The sequence below is a fragment of the Protopterus annectens genome, chromosome 4.part1 (assembly GCF_019279795.1).
Source record: "Protopterus annectens isolate FY-2018-M chromosome 4.part1, PAN1.0, whole genome shotgun sequence".
Lineage (NCBI taxonomy): Eukaryota > Metazoa > Chordata > Ceratodontiformes > Protopteridae > Protopterus > Protopterus annectens.
In genome coordinates, this window is record NC_056734.1 from 452,976,359 (window position 1) to 452,999,163 (window position 22,805).

The following is a 22,805-nucleotide window of genomic DNA, read 5'->3' on the forward strand; positions in this document are numbered from 1 at the left end:
GTTGTTATATTTAGGTGGGGTCTGGTGGGTGAAATACACACTCCGGTGGGTTTTATTTATATATTGTTTTGTTTTTCCAACTCTGGTGGGTTTAATTTATGTGGTATGTTACTTCTGTCAGTGGTGGCTAAGTGCTTAGTTTCCTGGAAAACAGCATAATATATAAATTAAAACCACCACAGTGGGGGGGGGGGGCTTCACCACCCACACCCCCAATGTGGGAGTCTGCACCCCCCACTTCCCCTACCTAAATATACCAACTCTGGGATTGCACTACAGTGGAGAACAAGGCAAAGGTCACTATGGTGGCCAAGTGGTTAGTTTCCCGGAGGCAAAATTCGCAGTTCTGGGAGTTCGCTGTTTTAAACCTTGCTGTTGTCTTCTCGCTGTTATGCGAGTTGACTTTCTGGTAAGTTGGTGTTGTGAATGGGAACCAATGAAAGTATCATATATGAATAAAGCAGAGTTCTTTCGGTGACTAAGTCTGCCTGAATTTGTTTATATTATTTTAAAACGTACTACTGCTTTTTGAAGTTTTGGACTGCCCTTAGTTGTTTCTGAAGGCTGGATTTTAGTTAACTGGGCTATTTATGTAAAAAAAAACAGGGAAGTGAAAACAACCATCTACTTTCACTCTGGGGTCAGCTATTTTCCTTGCATCTCTGATTGTGTTTATATACTACTTCATCCTTAGGCTCAAATTTTGGATGTGCACATGTCTCTTGGATGCAAGGTGGATCTACCAGAATTACTGGCATTTTTTTTTCCTTTGGATTAAAGCTTGGGGAGGAGATAACAGGACTAACCTCTTTGCTGATGATACAAAGGTAGTAAAGCAGTGGATGATTGGGGGGGGGGGTCTACGGTTGATTTTGAAATGCTAACCAAGTAGGTAGGAACATGGCCTTTGATATGCTGTGCAATGTAATTCACTTGGGCCTCAACAACCATTGTATAAATATCAGTGAGGGAGTAAACGGATGCAGCACAGCATGAAAAGGGTCTGAAGGTGTTAACACCTAGAATGTATCACCAGGAACAAACTGAGAGATCAGTTGGAGTAGTAAACAGGACACTGGACTATCATTAGAGCAACATACTCCAGAAGCCGAAAGGTCACACCTCAACTCTGCATGACCTTAATCAAATCACACCTTGAGTATCACATACAGTTTAGCAGACTGTATGAAGAAAGGGGCATAAGACTGTTTCAAGAATTCCAAAATACAGCCACCAGAAAAGTCTGTGGTATGGAGGAAAGGATTAAGATCAAACACCAAGAACAGCTACAGGTCTTAGAAAAGATAGAGGGACATCATTTTGGTGTAAAAGGTCACATTAGGAGGACAGATGGGGAAATATGGACACCAGCAGCAGAATGTAGTGAAACTACTCCATGGAGCTTCAAAGGTACCTCAGAATGAGACAGCTGTGGATGTAAGAAATGGACTCCCAAAATAAAAGGTGGAGGGGGAGTACACAAAAGCATTTTGAGGATATAGTACAAATAGCAAAAGGATAAAGGGGAAAGAAGGGGATGCAGGGAATGTAGAATAGTAAAGTCACTTATAGGAAGGATGATGCAGGCTTAAACCCTCATTCTGCCATCAACTAAATATAATGTCATTTAATTTAAAGACCCTTTGTCTAACTGAGCAAAACATGTATGCAGGTTCTTGCTATACCGCAGCAGTGTGATGTGTCATGGTATTTGAAACATGAGGGTCCTGATATATCCTACGTATCTTCCAACAACAGCATTGTTGAAATTAAGAAAGTAGCATTGACTTCCATTATGAACAAGACATGACAGAAGTTCCATTTGAAAGACAGAAATTTTAAGTAGGTTTGCTTAAGATTTCTTTCCTATGGCATGATTGCAAAAGAAAGTTTTGACTCATGATGAGAAAGTGTCCATCAGGATTCTGCAGCATCACACAACTTTGTTCAACTATAAAGCTGTACTGCTTTAAATTTAACAGAAGCGATGTCTGGTGGATGTGGGTGTGGTCTATGTCACTAATCCTGAAGGGGACACCTAAAATACATTAACGTTTTCAAGCAGAGTTCTCCTGGATCATTGTTCACATATACTGCAAATTAATTCATTCAAAATTATGCAACTTTATTCACATATGAAAAGAAAAAAAAGTATTTTCTGTTACATAGCACAGAATGCCACATTTTAACTCAACTTCAAATGTCTAATTTTTCATCAAAAAAGTAGAATGTGGCCAAGCAATTAAAATGGATACCTATATTTTTGCATGTGGACAGGAAATTTAGAATTAAAATATTAGAATTGCACTGCTGTAAGGTCTATTCATAGGTGCTTCCTAAAACCTTGATTCTATCAATTTGGGAAAAGACTGACAAGGTATGAGGTATATGACTATGCAAGTCTGCAAAGCACCATTTAATTAAGAATGTGAGATATGCTGTTACGTTGTGCAACCTAGGGCTTTGTTATAAGGGGAGTAGGGAGCTGTCACCTACATGCAAGGAAGGTTTTTCCCGCCACTTCATCCAATGCTATATATGTACGTATGTATATATATTAGCAGATAATTTCATCTTCAAATGCTACTACTGTATTACAGATCTTTAATAACCCTAGACTACAAACATTAGTGAGTCATGTGTGTATGGCCATTTGCTTTTTAAAACCTCAAACTTGCCTTGGGTGTGGTGAAGGAAATCAAAAAATTCCCAAAAAATGATAAGGTGTAGCATGCAAGTATCAGCCATGGCATCTTTTGTTGTAACAAATAGGACAAGGAATAAGAGATATTTCCTTAAAATAGTTACCCTCCTTGAACACTCTGCTATGAGGAACAGTAGAGTCTACAGGCAGCTGCACAATAATAATGAACAGTAGAGTCTACAGGAAGCTGCACAATAATAAAGAACTCCAGGACAGAGAAGCAGAGTTGCCCCAATGGGGGGAGGGGGGCTGCACAAATAGTGGCAACAGCCAGATGTATGCTTGAGAGTCAGGCATCTCATGTTGTACATGATGGGCTTTAGGGAACCAGGCTACACTAACTAGCATATGTCCAAGGGTTGGGTTAGTTAAGGAAATTCTTCCAGAAAAAATAGGCTATCTTCAAGAAGCAGCTTCCAAAACAAACAAAACCATTGACAGATGGCACAGGACTTCTGGGAACAATTCCCTTAGGAAATGCAGGAGTACCCAGGAAAGTTTTGGGACATAGTGGGTGATTATCTTGCAGGGGGTCTGAATTTGATGTTCTGAAAGGTCAAATAACTGCTTGCTTGCTTATGCTTAGTAGAGAGTTATAGTCTGCTTGGTTGTTTCAATTTTCTTTTTTTTTTGTTTTTTTGTTTTTTAGTTCATCATTGCTGTCCTTTTATCGAGGGGTTGGCTTAATGGTTAAGGTGTTTATCTCACAGACACAAGGTATGGGGGAGTCATTTGGCATAATATTTAAGTTATTTGCCTCACAGGTACATGGTACAGGATTTGATTCTGATCCTGGGATACTGATGAGGCTTAAAATGGCCCTTCAGGACAGTTTGCCTAGTATTTACCTATGAACCTATGAAACCTAAGTGCTGTAAGCTGTGCATCTGAGCTGGAATCAGATTTAATCTTTTTTTTTTTTTTTTACTATCTTTGATTCCTTTCTTCAGTCCTTTTAGACAGCGTGGAAGGGTGTTTTAATTAATTAAAATGTCATTTAACAAACAACACAACATTTTATTTTTTTTTTCTAATTTCAGTGCATGTTGCTATTTGGGCATAATGTTTGTTTGGGGCCCTCTTGGAACATTAAATAATAAACGCAAAAAACGTAAAACAGCGACAAAACAGGAAATATAAAATATAAAGTTTACTGACACAAATATCCAAAGCGCTTTTCGTCAAGCCCAATGCCTGACTTCTTCAAAGGAAATGACATAACATTAACATTCACATGTCAAAAAAGTTTTATGTCTATCAGTGTACTGGCTAAAAAAGAAGGATGTGAATGAATAAAATGGAAACCCTTAGAAAATAAGTCAAAAAACTCTTAAGAGTGGGTTCCAGTTCAGTAAAGTTAAAAATAGTGAAGTTGTTTCTTCTACAAACCACCTGTTTGTTACTTATAAAATGTGTTTCTGAAGAAGGAAGCAGGTTGTGAAATTTATTTCTGGGGATTGTTCCAGTGTTGTGTGTGATGGACTTAAAACTTTTTTTACTTCAATTGAATTTAAATCTATTTTTCAAAGGTCAAGTAAACACTAATCACGACTTAACTAGGAAAAGTACCTTTAATCCCCCTACTCACCCTTCTCAAAGTGTTTGAAGAACTGGTTGAAAGGGATATTAGGAAGATGGAACAAGGAAGTTTTAAGACCCATCCCATGAACCTCAATGATAATGAGTTAGCTTTGATTAACCTTTTGAAACAAGAAGGGTGTAGGATAACGAAACCTGATAAGGGAGGGGGAGCAGTTCTGATGTACACGGTTGATTACGACTCGCACATCCACAACATGTTACAGCATGTGGAACAATACGAGTTGTTATCAATAAATGAAATTAATATTGCTTATGCTAAAATTAGCTTTCAGTTGTATGACCACCTTTTGCAAAATGTGATTAATGAACCCCTTTATAATTACTTACATGTGGATAAGCCAAAAACTGCCCACATATTTGGTATTCCTAAAACACATAAAACTTTGGACCCACTCAAGTTTAGACCAATAGTCACTGGTTCTGGTAGTATTACAGAACCTTTAGCTAAGTTCATTGACTTTAGTCTAAAACAATATGTGACTACTATTGCGCACATATGTAAGGATTCATGGGATTTTTTGGGAGGCATTGACCAGAGGTTATTTGATCCACAAATTTTTATGGTCACTGTAGATGTAGTCGAACTTTTTCGAAGTATCCCTCACCTGACTGGTTTGGAATGGTTTGGCCAAATTCTGATTTCAGAATCAGGCCTTGGTGCCAACACTATTAATCTCATTTTAGAATTTATGCAGATAGTGTTGGAGAAGAATTTTATCCATTTCAATGGAGAATTTTACCGTCAGAGAAAAGGGGTAGCAATGGGGCCTCTTGTGCCTCCTTATACGTCAACGTGGTGTTATATAATTGGGAAAAGCACTTTGTGTTTTCAAGTTCATGGTTTCCCCATATACTACACTACAAAAGATACTTGGATGACATTTGTATGTTCTGGAAGGATAGTGAAAACAGTCTGGTTGAGTTTCTCTACTACATTAACAACACAACAACATTCTTGAAGTTTACACATAAAATCGACAGAGATAGATTGCATTATTTGGATGTTACCCTAGTTAAAGACTATGAAAAACAATGCTTTCAATCAATGGTATACAGGAAGAATTCATTCTCTAATTCTTACCTGCATTTTAATAGCGGACATCCTTTCTACCAAAAGGGCATTGTCAAAGGACAGATAATTTGGGCATCACGAATGTCTAGTACTTTGGTGCAGTTTATAGATGAAGTAAAAACTCTTAAAGGTTTCTTTTTAGAAAAAGGATACCCAGAAACCATGATAGACTGTTTGACACAGGAGGTCATTCAAAATAGAGAAACTAGCTACCCCCCTTTATTGGGAACTGGATTCAATAGTTCACAACAAAATGAACATTTGAATCAACTCAATAGTAATAACAGTTTTATTCACACTTTCTCTACCAATTCTGACAAGATAGAACAGATTATTTTTAAGTATTGGCCCATTCTTAGCTTGCAGGATGAACTAAAATCTTATGTACCACCCTTTCCACACTTTGTTAGGAGGAGAGATACAAATTTGAAAGAATTGTTTGAGAGAAAAAGTGACCCACAACCGAACAGAAAGGGAAGGAAGCTTGGCACACACCAATGTGGGAGTTGTAAACAGTGTCATGCTATGTTTAATCAAGACACACTACACATCCCCTCTAGGAAGTTTAGACATACTTCCACGAAATATTTTAACTGTGGAACGATGGGAGTAGTGTATTTAGGTCTATATGTTACGTGCCATAGTTTTTATGTGGGCAAAACTGAACGTCACCTGAGGAGAAGGGTTTATGAGCACCTTAATGACATTGCTAAGGGTAAAGAAAGTAACGCCTTTTATAAGCACTCCCAGGTTTGTAACAACACGCTTATAACATTTATGGTTTTGGAACAAGTATCACCGGACATTAGGGATGGCAGCTGGGAAACTAGACTGGAGTACCGAGAACTACATTGGCAGCTGAAATTAGAGTCAGGAAGGTTTCCCGGCTTGAATGAGAATATAAATATCAACAGTGTCCTAAAGTTGAGAAAGGCCCGTTTGTAACACCCTTTACCTATGTTTGACATATTGTTTATTCAATATTTTATTATTTGTTACTCCTGTTTGTACAGGAAACAAATTTGATTATAAATTTGACTACAAATATAGATATTGTTTTAAGCTAATTGTATTTTGGGGTAAAAAATGGTCACAATTGGTAGTAAAGGATTATTAATATAAATTTTGTTAAATTTGGTCATATGTTATATATAAATGTTATTACATATTTATTACACATTTTTATATATATACTATTATTTATTTCATTTTATATTTGGACATGTTTATAATTTTAACAATGGAACATTCACTGTATTGGTACTGGTTTTTACTATTTTTTTTACACATATTCCTTTTATATTTTATTTGTAATTTGGAGTATGTTATGGTTGTATTTCACAGCTATATTTTGAACTTGGCTAATTAGGAGGGTCATGTGATGGGTGAAATTAGTATTTAATCACCTGTACTGAATCAACAAGTGTTTGTTATTCACCTTGAAAAAGCTCGGTAATAACCGAGCAAAAGCGCTTGGTTTTATTCTGATTTTATACTCTAATAAAGTCGGTTCAACACGTAACTTCGCTGGTTTTCCAGGTCCTGTTGTGCTGGGCTTCCTTGTTTTTTTGGTTTGTGTCTGCTTATTGGATTTATTACTCTCTACAAGAACCAGCCATGATAAATGTTTTAAATATATTTAATAATAAATAATAAAAGTACATGAAAATACTGAATATATATGCACAGTAAACCACAGAGTTCAAATCACAGAAAATATTGAAAAGAACACTGAAGGACATTCTCAGACAAATAAAGAAAAACAATATCTAAACTAAGCTTCACTACATTCCTGACTGAATCTAAGAGAATTTTACTGTTCCCTAGTTAAGTTACTTACTTGGGCAAGGCAAGGTGAAATACGTGAGCAGTCTTTCTAGTCAGGCCCCAAAGAGAATATTCCATATTCTGAGATTACCTCCTTTAAAAATATAACATCCAAGATGACTTGCACAATGACCTCATCTGGTCACATGACTCTAGGTTTCCACAATATCTCCTTTTGAAGTTTGAGACAGGACTTGACTGCTACAATATACATTTAGAGCTTTTATGGCAATGCCTGGCACCAGAAACATTTACAACACTTCCCTCCTTCTTTACAAAAGCTAACAGATAATGGCTGCTCTCAGACCTACCAGCTCTAGGCCTACTCAGTACTGTGGGGTAACATTTAATGATTTAACAGTTCATTTACATTTCCCTTATTCTTCTTAAAATAAGTTAGCTGGTTAACCATTGCTGTGCCAGTGTCCTCTATCGAAACATATACATTTAATTCAGTTACCATAATACATGCACATTTCTCATCATTTCAGCAGGGTGCCCTGTTGATACATTTTAAAACAATTAACACAAGCAGAGCTCACAAATACATTTTCAGCACAAGCAACTGTACAGATCAGGTTGATATACTAATCGCATACAATTATTTATAAATTTCCAGCTGGCTGTGCTGGCACAAGTCTTACATCTACTGCCCTACTTCTCCTTGGCATGGCTGGCAGTGCCTCCTATTGTCACAATTATGATGTAACAATTTAATACACAGAGTCTGGGTAGGGAGACTGGGGAGCCTCCATACAGTAATGCAAGAGGGAAGGGTGAACATTGCTTAGTATTATAGTGTAACAATGTGATATAAGGAGTCTGAATAGGAAGATGGTGAACTCCAGGCTGTGATGTAAGAGGGTAGAGAGCATATGACATAATACTACAACATAACAGTATAATATAAAGGAGTCTGGGTAGGAAGTTGTGGGAGTTGCAACAAATAATGCAGGAGGGGATGGTGGATATTGGCAGTATAACATGGGCCAGTGGCAAGAAGGCACCTTATTACAGGGTGTTCTGGAATTAAAAAGGAGATGGAAAAGAGGTGGAATACTAATCTATGAAAATGAGGATATTAAATGGGAGGTCAGAGAGATGATGAAACACTGCCCCATGATTGGATCAAGGAAGTGAGCAGGGTCAGGACTTCAGGTAAGTGCCCTTGAAGTTAGGTCAGAGGAAGGGGACTGCTGCTTGACTGATACAGTGTGTTATTACCCAGCACACATCAAAGACGGGAACAGAGAGTAGAGCACTGAATAAAGGAATGGGGTAGGAAGATTGTAGTATTCATGCAGAATCTGAATCTTCCAGAAGCATAAAAGATTCTAAGCTCTGGTAGAGAGTGAACAGGGGATCACTGAAGTCTTGCACCATGAAAAGTTTGGCTAACTGATGATGTGGGACTGTATCAGGGAAAAAAAAAAACAGACTATTGAATGTGATCCTAGCCAAGGTGAAAAGATACCTGATTATCCAGATAAGGGCAATTTCAAATTTGTCACTAGTGTATCTTGTGCTGGTCTCCTTAAGGCTAGAGGAAACATTGGAATATGACATACTGGCTAGGCTTGCAATGATTTGTAGACCAATTGCCTAGTACTTCCCTATGACTCTGTAAAGGTGGTATTCATCAACAGCAACCATACTGATAAGGCAAGATCAGTAAGGCAAAGATGAGGGTTGTATGACTTTAGAGAAACAGATTATGCTGAACTGGGCAAAGAGGGTTAAAAGAGGAGTAAGGGAACTGGGGACAAACTGAAGAGGTAAATAAGCTATGAGAATAGGTCAGGGATGCAATACTCATAGCTGTGGACAAGAATTTGAGTAAGAGGCAAAAAGGTAAGATGAGAAGAAAGCCAGTGCGGTTACCCAGGAAGGTGATTCAGGCAAAAAGAAATGAAATACATAAGGTGGAAAGGAGTGGAAGACAGATACAGGATGTGTAGCTCAAAGAAGCAAGGAGAAGAGCAGTAAGAGTTACAGACGAAAATCAAAAGGAATTTGGCATAAGGGATCAGGAGAGGAAACAAAGGTGTCATTAAGCATACACCAAAAATAGGGATCAAGAGAGGAAACAAAGGCGTCATTAAGCATACAGCAAAAATAGGGAAGGGGGGACAGACCCCTCTAGGCTAAGTACAGATGTGGACAAAATCTCAGAAGACTGTAAAATAAGCAGAGGTACTGAATGAATAGTACACTTTAGATTTCACAAAGGAAAGTAAGAGGCAGGCACCATCTTGGGGGGTGAGGGTGGAACAGTGCAGAGGACAAATACCAGGATAAAGGAGAAAGTAGAGAGAGAAAGTACAGTTGTGTACACTTACCATAAATGTAGATGTTCGCGTGTGCTCACTGTTGCAGTCATCACACTTAAGTTTGCTGCCTGCAGGTAGCCCTCAGTCGGCCCGATTACCAGAGACTTTGTATTTCTGCGTTGGTTGCTGTCGCTTCAGGACTGACATCAGGTCATCAGGGGTATAAAAACAGGCAGCCAATGCCATTACATCAGTTTTTCTTGACCGAGCTAAGCTATGGCAAAAAAAAAATAAACACCAGCAGTAAAAAGTAAATACCAATATCCCTGTAAGGGGTGAGTAATAAAGAGAGAGAGAGAGAAAAGGAGAGAGAGAGAGAGAGAAGGAGATAGAGAGAGAAAAGGAGAGAGAGAGAGGAGAGAAAGAGAATGAGAGAACGAGAGAAAAGGAGAGAGAGAGAACGAGAGAGAGAGAAAAGGAGAGAGAGAAAAGGAGAGAGAGAAAAGGAGAGAGAGAATGAGAGAGAGAGAGAGAATGAGAGAGAGAGAGAGAATGAGAGGAGACATATATAGAGAAAAGGAGAAAGATAGAGAAAGAGAGAGAGAGATATATATGTATATATATATATATATATATATATATATATATATAAATAGAGAGAGAGATATGCAGTCATCACACTTAGGTTGATTCCCAAAGCTGAAGAATAAGAGTTGGGGCAGGCTAGTATGCCCTACAGGACTGCTGTTCCAAACCCGCCCTGGATTTGGAAAAGATAGACAGGGGGTAATGTTTGGTGAAGGTGTGAACAGAACTCCAGGTAGCAGCTTCCAGAATGTACCTGGTAGGGACTCCCCTGAGGAATGCTGTAGAGGTTGAAGTTGCCCTAGTGGAACACGTTCTGACCCCCAGAGGAGGTGGTTTCCCATGGTAGTTGTAACAGAAATGGATACAGTGTGCTATCCATTTGGAGATGGTTTGTTCTGATATGGCGTTGCCCTCTGCCCCTGGTGCAAACCTGACTAGTAACTGGTCAGATTTCCTGAAAGGCTTAGTCCTATCAAGGTATAATCTGAGCTGTCTGTGCACGTCTAAAGAGTGCAGGATCATTTCCCCTTTATTTTGAGGATTAGGGAAAAAGGTTGGCAAATGGGTAGATTGGTTGAGAGCCACACTGGACACCACTTTAGGCATAAAAGTAGGGTTAGTCCTGAGGGAAACCCTGTTAGCATGAAAAATAATGAAGGGTTCCACAGCCATAAGTGCATGCAGCTCAGACACTCTTCTAGCTGAAGTGATGGCCAGAAGCAAGGCAGTTTTCCAAGAGAGAAATTTTAACTCTGCTGACGCTGCAGGCTCAAAGGTGGGTAGCATGAGCTTTTCCAGCACAAAGTTGAGGTCCCAAGCAGGCGTGAGGGCTCTCCTTGGTGGCCTTAAGTTGTTAGCCCCTCTGAGGAACTATTTGTTGAGAGGGTGGGAGAAGAGAAGTGGCTCAGTGTTGTAATGAGCATAGGCATGGATCTTAATGGAAGAGATGAATAGGCCTCTGTGGAGTAGGTCTGCAAGGTAATCCAGGATGAGAGGTAATGAGGGCAGTGCTGTTTCTGCTCCTTTAGAGTGAATCCAGGAACAGTACCTTTTCCACTTATCAGCATAGGATTTCCTTGTACTGGGTCTTTTGGCTTCAAGAATTATGTCCAGCATCTGCTTGCTTAGGCTGGCCACTGGAGGGGAATTCAAGGAATAAGCCAGGCTGGCAAGGTTCACGGTTTGCAGTTGCGGATGTAAGATCTGTCCCTCTTGCTGAGTGAGGAGGGTTGGGATCTGGAGTACGTGCCATGGTGGCACCAGTGACAGACTGCGCAGTAGTGGGTACCAGTGCTGGCGTGGCCAGTCTGGGGCAATCAGGGTTGCCCTTTGTCTTTCCACTCTTATCTTGAGTAATACTCTTGCAAGAAGAGGCAGAGGGGGAAATGCATAGATTGAGAGGTTTACCCACTGGAAGGATAGGGCATCCACTTTCCAGGCCCTGCTGTGAGGTGTCCTGGTGCAGAATTTGCTGAGCTGGTGATTGTAGGGGGATGCAAACAGATCCACCATCGGGATCCCCCATTTCTGGGTTAGAAGGCTGATGGTGTTCAGGTGGGTGTGTCTAGGAGATTTCTGCTTAAGTCGTCTGCAAGAGAGTTTTGTTTGCCTGGCAGGAATTGAGCTTGCAGATGAATATGCATGGCCAAAGCCGTATTCCACAGGGTCATGGCTAGCCTGCAGAGTGGATAAGAGTCAGTTCTCCCACGTCAGATAAAAATAACAGTAACCAGCCCCACAGCTCGAGCAGGACGTTAATTCAGTAGCCACACGCTCTCGTCGGTTCTCCCCTGCTTGTTGAAGTACCACATCACTGTGGTCTTGTTGGTTTTTATTAGCAAGGGTCCTGGTGAGAGTAGGGATCTGAAAGCTGTCAGAGTGTACTGAACAGCTAGCATTTTGTTTGATGTGCAGATGAATTTAGCTTGGGCTCCAGTGGCCCTGAATGCACCTGCCGTCCAGATGTGCCCCCTAGGCATAGTCTGATATGTCTGTGGTTAGGGTCTGGGTGGTGTGGGGTTGTGTAAAGGGAAGTTCCTTTTTATGGTTGCATGCTGCTGCCCACCAAAGAAACTCTGTCCTTAGACAAGGTATGACAGGTATGATGGTTTCCAGGTCCTGCGAATGTTGGCACCAAAGACTTTTAAGTACCATTGAAGTTTCCTCATATGCAGTCTGGCATATGGAATTAGTAGAATACAAGAGGCCATGAAACCTAGAGCCTGCACGATTTTCCTTGCAGATAGCTGGGGTCTGGTGGCCATTTGAGCGAAATAGCCTGTTAGATAGGCTTGTTTTTCTGGAGTAAGGAATGCCATCTGAGATGCTCTACCCAAGCTTGCTCCCAGGAATACAATCTTTTGACTGGGGACTAGTTTTGATTTCTTTTTGTTGATAGTGTGCCCCAGGGAAGTTAGAAGGTCCTTTACAAATGTCAGGTGCTGCAACAGCTTTTCTTGGCTGTCTGCCTGAATCAGACAATCGTCCAATTAAGAGTATATTTGAATCTTTATCTGTCTGCAATAGGCAATGGCTGGAGCCAGGCATTTTGTGAAGACTCTGGGAGCAGTGGATAAGCCAAAGGAAAGTGCAGAGAACTGATAATGCATAGATCCTGCCCTGAAACGTAGATATTTCCTGCATGAATCCCTGATAGGGATGTGCAGATAGGCTTCCTTTAGGTCTAGGGTGGCTAACCAGGCATGTTTGGACAGCATAGAGAGAAGCTGCTGAAGGGTGAGCATTTTGAAATTTGGTACCACCAGGAAGGTGTTTAGAATGGAAAGATCTAAGACTGGGCTCCAGGTCCCCTCTTTACTGGGTACCAGGAAAAGTCTGGAATAAAACCCTTGACCTATCTGTTGTGCAGGAACAGGCTGAATTGCCCTTATGGAGAGCAGTGACTGAACTTGGTTTTGTCCCTCTGCCCACTGGTTTGGATGAAGGTCTGCGAACCCTTTTGGGGTTGGCAGCGGGTGGAAATAAAACTTGTACCCCTGGGATACTATGTTGAGGACCCATCAGTCTTTGGTGATGGAGGTCAAGTTTTTTGCATGGTGGGTAAGTTTTCCTGTTAAGGGCACGAACAACTGGGCAGAGGTGAGGAGTGGAGCTGAGAAGTCATTATGAATTATTTCCGTAAGGGGGTGGCTTAGCACTCCCTGTTTTAGAAGTGGAGGAACTCCATTGCTTAGATCTCTGCATAGCCCAAGACTGTAATCTGGGGGGGCTATTTCCCCTGGGACTAGTTTGAGATGGCCTGGAGGGGGCTGGAAAGGACCAATGTTTCGAGGGGCAATGCCTACTGAATCTTGGAGGTTGCACTTGCAAAAAGTCTTTGACTGTCTGCCTAGAATAGGCCTTTTCTTCCATTTTTTTAGAACCTCTTCTGCTTTGGTGCCAAACAGATTATCCTTGTTCAAAGGAGCATCTAGTAATTTTGATTTGACATGGTCTGGCAAGGACTGCTCCCTTAAGCCAAGCATGCCCTCTAAGTACAGAACCTGTGACTGCTGCCCTGCAAGATCCTTCTAGGGCGTCAAACCAACATTGCAAGGTATGCTTGCTGACTCAGCTTGCAGAATGCATAAGCTCCTGTAATTCTTTATTTTTTGCACAGTCAGGAAAGGTAGATAATTTTTGCTTAATAAGTTCCATAGTATGTTGCTGGTATTTCGGCATGTGGAACTGGCAATTCAATAACCTGATGGCGAGAGTTGCAGAGGTGTATACTTTTTTTACCCCATCTGTCTAAAGCTCAGGAATCCCTGTCCAAAGGGGTGGGATTCTTAGCTGTAGTTGCTTTTATGCCTTTAGGCCCTTGGGAGATGACATCTGGGTCAGCAGTATGATTTCTGAAAAGACATTTGTGAGAGTCAGGGACTGTAGTACCTGTCTGGTTTCCTTGGAGCAGGGGGTAAAGTATCAGGAGTTAGACTGGATTCCATAAAGACATCATCCACAACATCCAGAACAGGAGGGATAGCCAAGGGTCTATGCTGTGGCAAATCTATAAATTCCTTGAGTCTCTTTTTGGACTAAGGATAATCCTGGCACCCCAGTGGAAATGCTCTCTCAATGTAGGGTTTCTCCAAAAGAAAAATCCTCTGGAGGGGAAGCAGAAGGAATGGATTCCTCTGCATCTGAATCCTCATAAGCAGATAAGGGCATGTTGTCATACTCGGAAACCTCAGAGTCGCCAGAGTCGTCAGACTCTTGGTCAGTTAAAGCTGCTGGGGACAGGTCTCTTTTTCTCTTAGCAGAGAAAGGCTGGCTTCCCTTAATCAGCATGATCAGGTCTTCTGCCATTTTAAGCATTTGAGATTGTGGCAAGGAAACAGGTGCTTGAGTTTGGGTCATCAGTTTTTTAGGTGTAGCTCACACTCCTGGCCTTAGAAACGTGGTAGTTTTAGTCAGAACTGATGATGCAAAAGAAGTCGTCAGTTTATGTTAAATATTGGTAATGCGAAGAAATTCCTCGGAAGCCAGTGCCTGCACAGTGGCTCCGGACCCATCCAAGGTATAGACATCTGCAGGTTCTGTAGTCAAAGAAGAGTCTCGCGGCATACCGGACTCCAAATGGGTCTCGGTAGCGGTCTGTGAATCCATCGAAGCAGGCGTCAGGGGCTGCGAAAGCACCTCACTGAGTACTGGCGAACTGGAGACTAGCTCAACGGAACCATCGTCGGCAGTTTTGGACTTGTGTGGTCTGTCTCTGTCTTTATCCTTACATTTTTTCGGAAGATCGGTAGACGGATGGCTTATCGAAGCCATTTCGGAATACAGAGATCGAGAGCGAAAGTATTTAGCTACAATAAAGGCCCAATGACGAATTGTTCGGGCATTGAACAAAGCACAAAATAGACAGCTAGGTACGTCGTGGTCTGGGCCTAAACAGGTAATGCAGTAAGAATGGAAATCTCGGTGTGGTATTTGCTTTCCACAGGTAAGACAATTGTTAACTTTTTCTGACATCGGTTAGAGCAAGAAAAAAGGATCCCCAATGGGGTACTTAGCTTTAGAAGACTTCAGGATGATTCAATTTGGAAATGAAAACTCAGGTAGCGGCCGACTGGCACTTGTGCGAACTGCTTCTGCTTTGGGCTCCTTGGCAAGAAAGACTGATGTGATGGTGTCGGCTGCCTGTTTTTATACCCCTGACAACCCCTCGTCAGTCCTGAAGAGACAGCACCCGACGCAGAAATACTAAGTCTCTGGTATTCGGGCCAACTGAGGGCTACCTGCACGCAAATAACCCAAGTGTGATGACTGCAACAGTGAAACACGAAGAACATCTGGTAGCCCATAGGGAGGCTAAAGCACAAGGGTCCAACTGGTAGTCTCCCTCTGGCTAGTGTGCAAGTTGGGCAGGGTCCTTTTAACTCTTCAGTTTCAGTAATGAAATATGGTCTCTGATATAAGGAGAAAAACTTGTTTTGGAAATCGTGTAATTTTCTGAAGACAAATGGGAAAGGTGCTGGGAAGGGAATCTGTCAATAAGATTGTATAGGTTCTATATCTGCAAGTCTTGAAGTGTTTCACCTGATACAACTAAAAAAACATGAGAAACGTCTTGCAAGGTGCTTTGTCATACCTTCTGAGTCATCTATCACCATATAATAAACACCCTTTCAAAGTCTTGGGTCTGCTACAACAAAAGCTATGAGCCCAAATATGGATGCAGGTTAGCCAGAAACAATAACTTCAAAACATGCTAGCTACTCACTCTTCAGTGAAAGTCCTGAATGGAGATGACCTTAAAATTAGAATCAGAAAATGAAGCTGCACAATATACTGATAAAAGATCATGCTTCTTACTCATAAGTTGAGCCTTCAAAGACACTGACGAGAGATAGTGGCAAAAGACAATATAATGTTACTTCTGAGACTTGATACCAGAAAGACCTCACTCTCTCTACTTGACTATGACCTCTTTCTAAAAACAAGCCTGGGAAGGAAGCCACTGGTCACAGTGACCTTAATTTGAGCAGGCCTAGAAGGCTTAGGTTGGGTCTTTAGGTCCATTTCCCTGGCACTGTCTTGGCCTTGCTCATTTCTTACATTGACCCCTCCTGATCACCCATTTGCTGGGTTTGAACTTGTCTTACTAGTGCTACTGTGTCACCAGTCTGAGCTATTGATGGTGAAAGGTGTACATGCCCCCATGTATGGGTACAAGGATGCTAGAAAAGGAAAAAAGGGGGCAGGTCACTGCAAAAATGAGAATGTGTGAAATGAAGCATCTACCCATTCATTAACCCACTATGAAGAGCCCCTCAAAATAAATAAAATAATGAACGAGCACAATCACAAAGACACAAACATATCACACTTATTCCGACTTTGCTGGACATTGACATAATCCTGGATTTATTATGTCATTTATATAATTTAATAATACCATAAATGGTTTGCCAAGCTGCTGTTTGTTATGGTCATAAGCGACTAAAGCAAAGTAAAGTATTCATCTGTCTCAAGTACTGAAAGCTCCTGATCTTTCCTTAGCAGATACATACATAAAACTCTTAAAATACCTTTTAAAAACTAAAAACAGCAGTTAAAAATTCCAGACTTGCTGACTTGCATGAAACCAACCACAAAATATTACTAATTTATGCATTTTTAGATTTTATAGAATTCATGGAATATATTGGCAGCACTACCAACTTCTTAAAATTCACTTATAATATCAATAGTGAGGTGTTACAGTATCTGGATATAGAGCTGGTTAAGAATGATACACTCAAGTATTTCGCATCCAGGGTATACAGGAAAAGTACTTATGTTAATTCATATTTACATTTTGAAAGTGCCCATCCCCTGCACTGCAAGCGAAATATAGTAAAAGGGCAGTTTGTGAGGGGATCAAGGATGACCAGCCTGGATGACGATTTTGTAATTGAGTGTAATAAACTAAATAAGATGTTTTTAGAAAGAGGTTATCCAGAAACATTTGTAACTAATATAAGAAGGGAAGTGGAAAAAGGTAGGGCAGAGAGATTCAAACCCATTATGGGTATGAGTGAATTTAAAACATTATGTGAAGAAGGTAACAACAAGGAGACTGTTGAAGAACAGTACCAAAGGAATCTCATTGTAGAATATAATACACAAAATTTCGGACTAGGAAATATTTTAAATAAAGAATGGGATAAATTCACTGCCCTAACTGACATAGAGGAAATAGGCAGTTTTAAGCCTAAAATTATATACAGGAATTCCAGATGTATAAAGAATATGTTAGAAAAAAGTAAGAAAGGTGTGAATTATAGGAAGAATGATATGAAAAAAGTTGGAACTTTTAGATGTGGTCGGTGCAATCAATGTCCTTATGTTAGTAATAAGAGTGATATATGTATAGGAAGTAGAAACATCTTAATCAAAAGTAAAGGTTACTACAACTGTGACACAAAAGGTGTGGTCTACCTGGCAACTTGCGATAAGTGTTCGTCATATTATGTAGGAAAAACTGAAAGAGAGTTAAAGAAAAGAATATACGAACACGTCTATGACATTCAAAAAGGAAAAGAGACAAGTGCACTATTTAAACATAGTAAAGAATGCAAAGGATGTAAATTTTATTTCTTCATTCTGCAACTAGTTAGAAAAGATGTAAGGGGTGGAATTTGGGAAGAGATTTTGGAAAGTAAGGAATTGTGGTGGCAGGTATACCTGGAAGCAGGCAAAAAAACAGGGTTGAATGATTATCTAAGTATAGTTTCTTTGTTAAAAATAAAGGCAAATAAAATATAATTGTAATATTTTTAAATAGTGTGGGGTGTCAATGTTATATTTATTTATTCATTTATCCATATAAGGAAAAGAATATTCGCACTTTATTATGAATATTTGCACAAGCACTTTATTTGCAACAATAGCATTTCATGGATTTATTCTTCTGTATTCAATATACATACATATACACATATATGTTTTTCAATTGAATTTTAGGTTAGTGTTATATATATGCAATACAGGGTTTTGACAGCAGAGGGAGGAATATCTATAGACAGATATAGGAACATATTGTTAGTTAGCACAAGCACTTTATTCTAATAATGTTTTAGAATTCTTTATATAATGTTTATCAATTTTAACAATTGTATATTTTTGTGTACAGGCTTGTGATAGGTTTTTACTCTGAAGGTAATGACTTTGTTCACTTCATTTTATCTTATTTTAATATTAATGAGGCCGTTTCTCTGATTTGTTTAATTTAAATGTTCAAAGCAGAATTCATTGGTCACTGGGTTAATTAAACTACTATATATAGATCTATTTAATGTTTAAATAATGTCTGATGAAGTCCATTTGGTTTGGATGAAAACGCTTAGGAACTGTGTTGTTTGAATTGCGTCAATGTGATGGTCTGTGTAGTTCGTTTTATTCATTAAAAACGCTTCAAAAGGAGTTACAGAAGTTCTCAGTTTTTCTTTGGCTTCCTGCACTCTGTTCGTGGTATTTTTGGTATTTTTTCGAGTGCATCCAGTGTTTTTTGCATTTTTAGATGTGCTTATCCACACAGAATCATTTAGGTTACTTTCACTGGACCAAATAAGAAGAATACAGCAGTACCAAAAAAAAAGACAAGTCGCAACCAAATCCTTGGCAAGTTTAGCCCAAATACACCATAGGTGCAATGTACTACCAAGTTATAGCCTTAACACAAAGACTTTAATGGAGAACTACGCAGATAAAATATTATTTTATAGTGATTGAAGAAAATACAGCACTGTATAATACACATCAGAAAAAAGAATAAGCGTAAGAGATCTGACAGTAACCAGCTCCATTACAGTGACCTTTACTCTATACAGTTAAAGCCACACAAATTTTAAGGACAACTTTATCATGACTGGCATAGTTTCAGTGTAACAGCAACACATACAGTCCCTACCCTTCAATCCCAAACTGTTGTACATTCATTTGGTATGTTTAAGACAAATGCACAACAACTGATGAGAGTAAGGGTAGGGCAGGATGTTACTATTGCAGGCCAACATGCAGGACTACTGATCTATCAGATGAAAAAACATTTACAATCTCCCATGAATTGGAACAAGCTTGTGGCACTTGCATGTAGAAAACAAAGCAATCAACATTAAAAAGTAGATCTGTAGGATGCAGTACTTTTCTTTTGAATCAAGATTCCATACAGTTAAAACAAAAAAATTAGAAATTATAAACAAATGCTGATAGGAAGCGTTGCTCATTGGCTATTGCACACCTGTCTTAAGATGCTTGACAGCTGTTCCCACCTTCACCACGGTTCCCGAAGCTTCATGTCCTAAAACCATTGGCTTTTGAACGATAAAATCGCCAATACGGCCATGTTCCCAGTAGTGAACATCAGAGCCACATATTCCAACGGAATGCATTCGAAGTAAGACGTCTAGCAGAGAAACATTTTTAGTTTAGGTTAATATCAAACACAAAGGTAAAAGACAATGCATCTTTCTGTAACTGCAAAAAGTACAATTGTATTTAAAAAAAATAGAACTAATTATAAGAATACAGTGATAATGCAGATTAAATACAAAATTTAAATTTTCATATACAGATTTTGACTTCCTACTGCTAGTATTTAACATAGGATAATTACGGCACTTTTATATCGTAATTACAACAGTTGCAACAACTGTTTCCAGCTGAAGTCATAAGTTCATAGGTAGGTACTAGGCTATCTGCCCGAAGGCATTTATAAGCCTAGCCAGAATGTGTTGGCTTTCACCGCCCCCCTTAGATTAGTTTTCTGTGCCTCTGTCCAGCAGAGCCATTGAAGTGATCCCTGGGGTAAACTTTCTGTTTCCCATCCACTCGTCAAGGTTTCTCTTGAAGAGGGTTAGTGAGGAGCTCTGCCTAATGTAGATTGGAATCTTGTTCCAGAGCATGGGAAGTCTCTGGGACAGGAATCTATCCCTCCAGCACATCCTATTTATTGTTGTGGTGAGGTTTAGATTCGTGGAGCGTGTGGCTTGAGGGGATATAGATTTCTTTAGGTGGAGTATGTCCATCAATTCTGGGTTGGACATGGCCTTGTATGTCAGGCAGAGATCACCTCTGAGTAGGCGGTATGCAACAGAGTACAGCTGGAGTTTCTTCAGTCGAGCTGCATAGGACATCTGCTTGAGGCCAGTGATCCTCTTGGTGAGGAACTTCTGTGGTCTTTCCAGTTGTTGCAGGTGTCTTGTAAGGTACATCCCAAATGGGGCATTGTACTCTATGATGGGTCAGATGAGTGATGCGTAGAGGGGCCCAATGACCTCTTTCGATCTGGATGCAAACCCTTTTGTGATTAGGTGGGCCATATAGAAGGATTTTCTAACCACTTTGGTAATGTGATTATCAAAGGAGAGGTTACTATCTACTTTGGTCCCCAGATCCCTTATTACGTCTTCCGTATTTAGGGGGCTACCACCTATGTGGTAGTTTGTAGGTACTTTGTTTTTTCCAAAGGGGATGACTATGCACTTTATGGCATTTAGCTTGAGACCATGGTTTTGACACCAGGTATCTGTCTCAGTGAGACCCTTTTGGAGGATGTCTGTGTCAGCCAGAGAGTCAATTATAGCCCCTAGTTTGCAGTCGTCTGAGAACTTGGTGAGCCATAGTTCTCCTGTGCTTGTCTGTACCTCTGAGAAGTATATGTCGAACAGGAGGGGTCCTAGGACTGAGCCCTGGGGAAAGCCACTTATAACAGGTTTAGAGTCAGACCTAGCTCCTGCAACTCTTACCATGTGGGTTCTGTCCATGAGCCAGTTGGCAACCCATCTCGTGACATAGGGGTTTATGTTCAGGCTGGTGAGCTTGTCTATAATACCTGAGTGGGGAAGAGTGTCAAAGGCCTCTGCGAGGTCCAGGCAGGCTGTGTGGACCACCTTTCCCTCGTCTATAGCCTTGGTAACTATCTCAAAGAAGTCCACCAGGTTTAGGAGGCATGATCTGCCCTTAACAAAGCCGAACTGGCCAATACTTCGACTCAGTGCCCTACACAACACTGTCACGTCAGCCACCATAGCTAAAAGGAACACAGATTGTGCATTCATTTTCATTTGTGAAGAAAATGCAAAGCTAATATTAAATTAATTTTATTTATCCTTTACTGACTGAATTAATCCAAACTAAGTAAGCAGCCTTTTTTTCAGGGGAGACCCGAGGTGGTATTTCTACTGCAAAGGAAAATTTGGTAAGGGCGTCGGGCATCAGGGAGCTTTTCCTTTCTCTTTGCTGGGTAACGTTTGTGGCGGAGGGATGGTGCCAGAAGAGAGCATAACTGTGGATAGTGAGAAATGCATGGATGACATTGTAGAGCTAAAACAGTGGCTGCAGTTGATGAAAAAGGCATGAAATGGATACAAACAGTGTTGATGGATTAAGGCACAGTCAGGTTATCTGCCTGCAAGAAGGCAGATTAATAATAAAAATTTATGTAGGTTGATCAAAGATGGGGAGCCCTTGGGCATCAGAGCTCTTTCATGGTTGGAAATTGTTAAGGAGAGATTTTTAGACTGAATGTAAATGAGGGTGAAGCATTGCACACTTGTTTGGGTAGAAGGGCTATTTCAACAGAAAATGATATTAACAGGTTCATAGGTTCACAGCTCAATACTAGGCTATCTGCCATAAAGCCCATTTTAAGCCTATCCATTAACTCATGATCAGAATCAAACCCTCTACCCTTGTATCTATAAGGAGAAGACCTTAAACCATTATGCCATACCCATCCCAGTTAATGAGTACTGAAATAGAGATATATGAGACAATTACACACAGAGAATCTACTGTAAAGGTACAAAAAAAACTTACACTGATGTTGCAATTGTGTGAAATACCTTAAGTATTTCTGGCATTAAAAATGTTGCATTTAATAAACAAAGAAGAGACCTGTAGTTTAAACTGAATCAAAGATGGTGAGATCATACACAGACAGATACTTTAAATGACTGTTCCATTAGGTTTTGTAAACAGAATGTTTTTTTCACATACTGGTATGGAAACTGTGTATTAACATCTGAATCATTTGAACTGGCAGAAAAGATTTTAGTAGCATATGAAAAAATCTGTTTTAGTCACCCTAGACCTGCTTTGTTGTAAAACGGACTAATATGACGCTTAAAAGAAAACAAAGACTACAATTTACAACTTCTAAAATGACTGCAGAGGAAATTACACAACTGCTGTCACAAGCTACCCATGCAAGCTTTGTCACAGGCAACAGGAGCAGCAGAAACGGACAGCTGAGAAACCACCTAACTCCACCCACCAGGATAGGCACCATCCATCCTACCATGTATTCCTATCAGTCTCCCAAAGCAGGTACTCAAACCTGGGTCATTTGGAATGTAGTAAGGGCTTTAACCCTCTACATCATTAGGATGCTTTCCACATGCCGCTGTCTGATGTGCTCCACACACCCCTGCCCTGCTGGTGGACTGCAAGTTACCCAGGTATTTATTAGTATTTCTGGTCCGAGACATGAATATCTGGTTTATGTGCACACAACTGGTCATTTACACTACTTGCCATTTTTCATTTATCTCTTCTGTCTGTTAGCTTAGTTCTAAAGTTTATTCTTGCTTAAGTTATGAAGAAAAAATATTCGCATGCTGATAAAGTGCTTCAAAAAAAAAAAGGATTCAGATGATGGTGGTGTGCTACAAATTAACATACGCATACTGCTACATTTAAACCACAATAACAGTACTCAGATTTTTTTTTGTATGACATTATATGCTCAAGTTAC

General features: G+C 40.0%; 1 protein-coding gene across 1 annotated transcript in view; it reads right to left on the reverse strand.

Annotated features, from left to right (window-relative positions):
- The window catches only part of SORD (sorbitol dehydrogenase), a 354,351-nt gene that overhangs the window by 219,744 nt on the left and 111,802 nt on the right, over window positions 1-22,805 (reverse strand). Inside the window, exon 4 of the mRNA XM_044070272.1 lies at window positions 19,290-19,454. Coding sequence (XP_043926207.1) covers window positions 19,290-19,454 — 165 coding nt within the window. The remainder of the gene's footprint in view (window positions 1-19,289; window positions 19,455-22,805) is intronic.